Source organism: Zeugodacus cucurbitae, chromosome 4 (assembly GCF_028554725.1).
Source record: "Zeugodacus cucurbitae isolate PBARC_wt_2022May chromosome 4, idZeuCucr1.2, whole genome shotgun sequence".
Classification (NCBI taxonomy): Eukaryota; Metazoa; Arthropoda; class Insecta; order Diptera; family Tephritidae; genus Zeugodacus; species Zeugodacus cucurbitae.
Window position 1 is genome coordinate 72,222,908 of NC_071669.1, and position 7,738 is coordinate 72,230,645.

Below are 7,738 nucleotides of genomic sequence, written 5' to 3' on the forward strand. Positions count from 1 at the left end.
ACAACCGGCAGCGAATGTTGAAAGTTACGGTTGTTTACATGCAATGTGCATATGTATGCTCGTATGTGCATTTATCGAATTTTGTTTTGTTATTCGGCATGTTGTGGGGTTGTTTACATTTTGAGTTTGCGTGCGCCGAATGCAGCGCTTGTGTTTGTGTGCGTACATATATGTGCTTTATTTTATTTATATTATAAAGCCCTTCTGTGCTTTTAGATGCTTGCATTGTAATTTATTGTGATGACTTTCTTAATGGCGGAATTTCATTGATGGGTTATATACTCCGCATATATGTATGTAAATACATAAAAAAAAACACAGTATATAAGAATATTTATCAGATAAGAAAGGAGAGTAAAAATATGTTTGCGAATTTTTTTTTAATTTTTCGGAAGACATGAAATATACAATTCTTTCTTTGAAAAAAAAATATGCGGACTTTGTAAGAAAAATTATAATATACCAATTGTCTTCTTCTGTAAACAACGTATCTATCGATTGTTGAAGAAAACAATTAGAATCTTCACTAAGATCCAACTGTTAATGTACCCTGACAACATCCTTATCTTAACTTAAACGACTTCGCCATTATTCTCGCTGTTTTCTAATAGGATAACGAAGTAAGACCAATAGGTCTAGTGGAAAGTGAGATCATTACGAAATAGTAAAAACAGTGCTATAATTCTGGCTACGCTAGTCGAGACACCCCGTCAGAGCAGGAATTACCGCCAAGATAAATACATATTTAGTGCGGAGCTAATGGAATGAAAAGGAGGTGAATAAAAACGTTGATGTTTCCAATTGGAATTAGCTTTGCAAAAGAGGGGGAGACGATGCATTAGGGACTCGACCAAAATCGTTTGAGCTGTGTTAAAGTCAAGAAGAAACCTTTAATACATTTCATTGTATAATAGTATGTCGATACCGTTGTATGGTAACCAGACTTCTTCATGAATAAGAATCGTATTTGCCAATTTTCTATATTTTGGTCTCTTATTTCCGGTTCTTGTAGCCGTGGCACCAATACTGTATATAAAATAAACCCATAATTGTGCTATTCCAATCGTAGATACCTTCCAAAGATCACTAGATTTGAAAATTATTGACTTGTAATTTTCAAAAAAATTCTCATTCGATAGATGGTATTGAACTTGAGCAACGTTTATAACTATATTTTCAATATTTCAATAAAAAAATCCAACGTGCAAAAAAATTCGAATACCAACTAGTTTTTGTTGTAACAAAACAAAATCCCTAAAAATCCTTGTGCGAAAAAAGAAAGAAATCAAAAATAAAAAGGCTTAAACAATTAGCAAAGAAAGAAAAAGGACGAGCGCGCATGTTTGACACGAGCACGCCACAAGTAAAGGATCACTAGCAAAGGTGCCGGCAGCTGAGGCACAACCAGCGATCTGCAACGAAACCAGTGAGGCAGTGAGGCAGTGAAACGCCAGGAAATGAGTAAAACGAAGAGCGCTACGACAAGCACACGTAAAAGCAGTCACATTTACGACGATCATGAAGGTGACCATCACGACGAATTGTCGGATGAGTTGAGTGTCTCCAGTTCGGAGGAAGATGTTGTAACCTCGCGCAAGTCGCGCAAATTGCAGGTGAGCGTAAGCCAAGCCGAGGCACACATGCGTGTTGGCTCGGTCGTTAGTGACATTTAATGGTCATTTGCATTCTTATTTTACATGCAGCCGACAGATGCCGCTGATTATGAGGAGGGTGGAGGCATATACGACCGAGGTGGCCGGCGGCGACGCCGCAGCTCCAGTAAGAGGCGTCGTAGTCGTGGTAGACGATCGCGCTCACGCCGTCGTCGCCGCTAGATGTTTTCTGTTCCTTGCAGTTTTCTTTTTTATTTTCTGGATAAATTTCGTGTGAAACAAATTGTATTTTCATTTTATCAGTATTATTAGTTTTTTTTTTTTTTTTGGTCAAACAACTCTTGACGCGTTTACAAATTCTGTATACTTTCATGTAGATAAATCGATTTGTGTGGAAATAAATTGCAAGTGATACCTTATAATATATATAAGTATGTGTGTATGTTTGTTTTTTATAAACCCTTATGCAGCGCTGTGGAATCTCAAAGAAAGGAAAGAAGACGTTTGGTTTCAATATTTTTATTACGATTTATTTTACATTCAAAACGAAGTTTTCTCTGTTTGTCAAAGTTGAGAGTGCGTATGTATGTATGTACCTATTCTGCATTTCAAAGAGCTTATGACGAAAGTGGAGCGGCGGGCGTGAATTTAAATATCTTGCACATTACTACTGCAACGCTCCTCTACCAGAGCATTCAACAACTATTTCGATGAAGAGTAAATATGATTAATTTATTTAGGCTGAAGTTAAGACCCAACCAAACGGTTATACATAAGTACTATAATTAAATTACGCATAGCTGCCACTAATTGTACTTACATATGTATGTATGGTTTATGGATGTATTGCAATACAAAATAATTTAAGGTCCAACTAACTCTCCCACTCTTCTTTACTACAACTTGCATCTACATAGCTCAACTTTTGAAAGAACAATCGTAAGATTTTTGATTAAAAAACAATAATAAAACTCAAATATACGCACTACTATAACGGCTTTTTTATACGGAATATTTACAATTGTGATTGGCATGAAAACAAGTTGCATTTTATAATGGATTTACATTGTATATTATGTAATGTAATTGAATGGTAAGTGAATCTGCAATAAACTGGTATGAAATATGTTTTATACATGACCTATGTATGTATGTAATGAATGATAAATGTTTGAATACATATGTATATATATATATAGTATATTAATGCTAAGAACACCACCTAGGGTAGAGTTTTCTCATGTGTTTTTGTATTTCACTTATTTTTTTGTTTTTGTCCATTACTCATTTCTTTTGATGAGCGGTTAATCTCTTTGAGTTTACAATGAAAAAAAAACGCCACAGTTGCTAACAGCTCCCATAAGCAATATTATTTTTGTTGTTGTTCTAATTGATATTAAATGGCTAAGTTCGAGCAAACATAATCTATATACATGCGTTGTAAATATTGAAATGACGAAGTCGTGTCTCCTCCGTACATTGCTTTCACTGTTTTCTTTGTTTTGTTTTTTTTTTTTTTTTGTTATTATTATTTAGCTTACTTAACCCATGAATTCCTTATCGCGACTTCGGTCTTACGTTAATAATTTTACATTGTTTTATGATAATGTAATATAATCGTTTGTGTATAATTTAAATAAACAGTATACCATTTAAAAATAAACATTTCTTGAGAGGAAGCAGAGAACAAATTTACACAAATGTCTATACTCGCTGATACCTGCCAATGCGAGTGCCGCTCGTTTACGTTTGCTCTTGCTTTAGTTAGCTTAGCTCACTTGTTATTCGGTGATATTCTCTATCTCAACTCTTACTAATTTTGATTTTTCATAAATTTACACAACTGTACTGATTTTAGCCGTCTAGCAGCCAATTGGGCCAATGTGTACACTTTTCAATTACTTTGCGCGCAATTAACTTTATATCCTCGTATGGTCGTGGATCTTGAATCAGTTCAGTCAATATTTCTATACCATGTTCCTCCTTCACCAGCTGGCAATATTTCTCTGGGTAAACCTAAAAGGGATTTCCATTAACACACTATATTTTAAAAAGTATAACAACAACAACTTTGCATACCTGCGTTAAATTGGCCAGAGCCCAAACAGCCCAGTGTTGGCATTGTGGCGTCTCATAGCAGCGCACCAATCCCAAAATCGGTTCGAAGCTGCGATAATTGATGTTCCTTTCGCTTTTTATATCCCAACGCCTAATGGCTTCCACTAAGCGTATGAGCACGCTATCTCGACTTGGCGACGGTATTGTCCATGCCTCTGGTCCATCCGATGCGATGTGCGCCAGCACACCCGCCGCATTGTAACTTACCTAAGCGTGTTTTGTACGAGTTAGTTAAACTTTCAAATGTGTTTTATAACTAAATTTACTTACTTCGATACCGTCACTTGCCGACACTAATAAGTTGCGAAAAACTTCTATAAATTCTTGTGTCATAAGTTTTGGTCGCAACGACTTAACTTCTGCGACATTACCTAAGAGGCCCATCATATTCCTCAATAACTCATCACGATCGGGGAAGGTCTACAACAGATTTCATATACAAAGATAATTGAAAAAGGTACAAATGGAGTCCCAAACTAACTCTGTTTTACTTACACGCAGACATTTCAAGAAATACTCCATTCCACGTCCCTCCAAAAATCTTCTACAATTTATTGCAGTCTCATCTGTTACATTCCACATTGTTGACCATGCCACTTCCATGACATCATCAAACACCGACCGCGTTAAACGATCCTTAATTAAGTTTAACATTGTCTGAATGAAGAAAGCAAATAAGAATCGATTGTTATAATATCAACTACAGTAGCAATCGGTGAACTGTTATAATCTGATGTATACTTACACTAACGACACCCAACTCGCCTAAGAACAGTTTTTGCTTGCCGTCCACCTGACACGCCAACGTGTTCAATAAATATATCGCTATCCTCTGTACAAAGCCTTCTTGCTCAGTCTTCGAGACGCCATGCAGCAAGACCTTTATGAGACGCTCATACACGAACAACTGAAAAAAAAACAAAATTTGTTTTAGCGCTAAGAAGAAACCGTATATGGAATAAGACTTACGACATCATTTGGCATTTGAAATTGTGTCAACGTTAGATAACCATTTCGGAGCATCGTATCATCAGTAAGATGCGTTTCCATACCGTTGAGTAGTGTACGAATAATGTGATGGCGCAAGGGAGTACCGAATTTTGAGCGATCGCGCCCCTTAACGATGTAAAATAGCGTAGCACTGGAATAGAAAGAGTGCAGGCATACAAATATTGAAATACACCATTTTTATGTTTACCTTCCCGAAATTTGCATGTGCTTGAATTTCAAATGTCTATCCATAGCTGTGAGCACGGCATCTAAAGCCAGATGTATGTCCTTACAAATCTCAAATCGGAAAAGGTGGTACAGATCATTCAAAACCTAAATGAAATAAGCAATTTGAGGTTAGTGGTTAGTATGATTGGACACGTTCTGCTTACTTACTCTCGTTAGAAGCATCGGCCTGTCATAGTAATACCTTGCCGCCGTAAGGATTTGTAGTTCATTGGCGTCACCCGCGATCTTTTGTAAATATATGTACATATATATTTACTATAAAATAGTATTTTTGGTTAAAATAAATTGCCATACCTCATTCGCCGGTATATCGTGCCGTTTGCAAGCTGAATGCGCCGTATGATAGAGACCCAAAAACTGTAATGGCCGCTGTATGCGCGACTCCAGGCCCGGTATATCGGTGCGCAATTTGAAATTCGATTCTTTCGTTGCCACACCGGTGCCCGCTAGATTTGTACCCGAAATATCCAAATGTGTTAGTTCTCGTAAGTTGTTCATTATCATTTCCAACGTTTGATCGGGTAAATCGTAGGTTCCATGTCCATTGCCAGAATTGCTGATTGAAATGTCCAATGTACGCAAGCGTCGCAGCAGGCAAATTGCTTGCAATTGATTAGCAATTGGCCATACATTAAATAATATTAGAGTATGTAGTAGTGGCAGGCTAGCTAGTACTTCCAAACTGAAGCCACCTAATACACAGGATGTCAAATCAAGATGGGTTAGTTCGAGTAGACAATTTAGTCGCAAGCCATTATGCAGCACTACACCATTTAAAACTAATCGACGAAGATGCGGGCAATTGAATTCAAAATCTACAGGTTCTTTCTCGTTCGGCTCAGAACTTTGCAGCATGTGCGCATTAATGCCGAGTTCTAGAGAGCGAAGACCCTCACCGTATAATGTCAGCAGCTTGGCCGATTGCACATTTATTTGATTACAGTACCATATCGTAAGGGAATACAACTTATGGCGCATAAGCATCTCCAAACCTGTGTAGATAAATTGACGAATTTCAATGAGACATATAATAAATCGAAAATCACTCTAACGACGCATAATTTGTTTAACGTTAAACTGTATACATATGAATAATGCTCGACTTTTACATTTCGCAACGGTTAGAAAGTGGTTTATGTTGTATGTTGTATATATGTGATATATAGATTTAAGTGTTCCAATTTATAAATGAAAAACTAGTTTTACATAGCTGTATTACATATTGTTATTAGAAGGTCGGTGACGTTTCATTCAAATTCATTTGCAACTTAATCAATTAAGTAAAACCGCTATCTGAAGTATTTGCATGCACACTCACAATCGATTATAGTATATATGTACATATGTATGTGAAACGTGTGATTCATGTTTATATTTCAAAAGAAAATTAAATTTACAAAATTTCCCTAATCGCATTTCCATAACTAATTTACAACGTAAACGCAATTACAATACGTAAAGTAATGGTAATGGAGTTGCTGCATCTCTTACCTGTATTAGTTAAAGGGCTATTTCTCAAGTGCACTATTTTTAACGAGGTTCGCGTACTATCCTGAAAAATATTTATCACATCATCACCCAATTGGCGACGAAAGCGCTGGCATGCTGTCAACAGCCGGTCGCAAATGTCATTTGGAAGAACGATGCCCTCATTTAGTTGCCGTTGGGTACCACAGATGTTTGGCGTACTTATTACATCTAAGTTTTCACATATATACTTATAAATGATATCTTGAAGTGTCATTGGGTCTTCATCGAGATACCCATTTTCCTTTAAACGAACTTTGCCACTCATTTCAAGGCGTGGCGAAAATATATCTGATGACGTCACTAGGATTTAGTTTGTCCGATTCACCAATTGAAAGGATCTGTAAGTAAAGGAGAAGCATATTTAATAAACCCTCAACTCGATATGACGCTTTAATGCATTTTTCATAAAAATCCAGTAACACTAATTTGATGTGGTGAAGAGCTTTCCAAAACAAGTGTAGTGCACAATTTTGCACTTCAGGAGTAATTAGCTAACAGCCCAAAGTTTACTTGCATTATATGCAATACATACAGCTAAAGGCAAATATGTTCGAAGTTTATGCCAATAAGATTTCAATAACATATTTCTAAGTATTGTTTTTTTTTATATTTTATACGCGTCTTTCAATATGCAAATATGTGAATTATCAATGCATTATTAAGCACAGTTTACGGCTTTGCTTACTGCCTTCTTCACACCCCTTCTGTTTACTACGTAAACAAAAATCACGAAACTTAATATCTCTTATTCGAAAGAAAACAATATCGATTTAGTTTTACTTTGTACCACTAAATAACAAAATTTCTTCGGTTTACTTCTCCTGAGTTCCTTTTTTTCTAATGTTTTTTGTACATTCGTCGATTTTCCACAACTTCGCAGCTGACTTGATTCACTAAATATTCATTTAATTCTATTGTTTTCAGTTTTGTGAGAATTACAAAAGTGAATTCTGTACTTTTTCTGCTGTTCATGCGAACTCAAACTTTAAAATTCACCTACTTTTTAAATAAATTTGATTTGTCCTCGAATTGAAGGAAGTGAAATTTTTTATTATATTTCGTTTTTTTTTATTTTTGTTTGACGTTTTATCTGTCACAAATCATATGGCAAGTTTGTATATAAATCTTATGGTACATTCAGTGAATGCTTTGGAAGCCATATTGCCGGCCGACAATTTCTCTATTAAATTATTCTAGTAATAGAATCGTACCATTTTTTTGTAAATATGCGGAATTTC

At 35.9% G+C, this 7,738-nt stretch overlaps 1 protein-coding gene across 1 annotated transcript; it reads right to left on the bottom strand.

Annotated features, from left to right (window-relative positions):
• Positions 1–2,212: 2,212 nt before the first annotated feature.
• On the bottom strand, positions 2,213–7,641 carry LOC105212103 (protein zer-1 homolog). Its single transcript, XM_029040196.2, has 11 exons — positions 7,501–7,641; positions 6,462–6,838; positions 5,265–5,962; positions 5,118–5,195; positions 4,930–5,054; positions 4,701–4,872; positions 4,477–4,638; positions 4,227–4,388; positions 4,002–4,151; positions 3,693–3,938; positions 2,213–3,629 (listed from the first exon to the last, which is right to left on the bottom strand). The coding sequence occupies exons 2-11, from the start codon at positions 6,763–6,765 to the stop codon at positions 3,468–3,470; spliced, it is 2,259 nt and encodes a 752-aa protein (XP_028896029.1). The 5' UTR covers positions 6,766–6,838; positions 7,501–7,641; the 3' UTR covers positions 2,213–3,467.
• Positions 7,642–7,738: the final 97 nt, after the last annotated feature.

What these genes read in the sequence shown, in the direction of transcription:
- LOC105212103 (XM_029040196.2), bottom strand. Translation starts at nt 6,765, where the DNA reads ATGAGTGGCAAAGTTCGTTTAAAGGAAAATGGGTATCTCGATGAAGAC. An exon ending in ACGATATACCGGCGAATGAG is followed by an intron (nt 5,196 to 5,264) that starts GTATGGCAATTT and finishes TATTTACAAAAG; the next exon opens with ATCGCGGGTGACGCCAATGA. An exon ending in CACATGCAAATTTCGGGAAG is followed by an intron (nt 4,873 to 4,929) that starts GTAAACATAAAA and finishes TTTCTATTCCAG; the next exon opens with TGCTACGCTATTTTACATCG.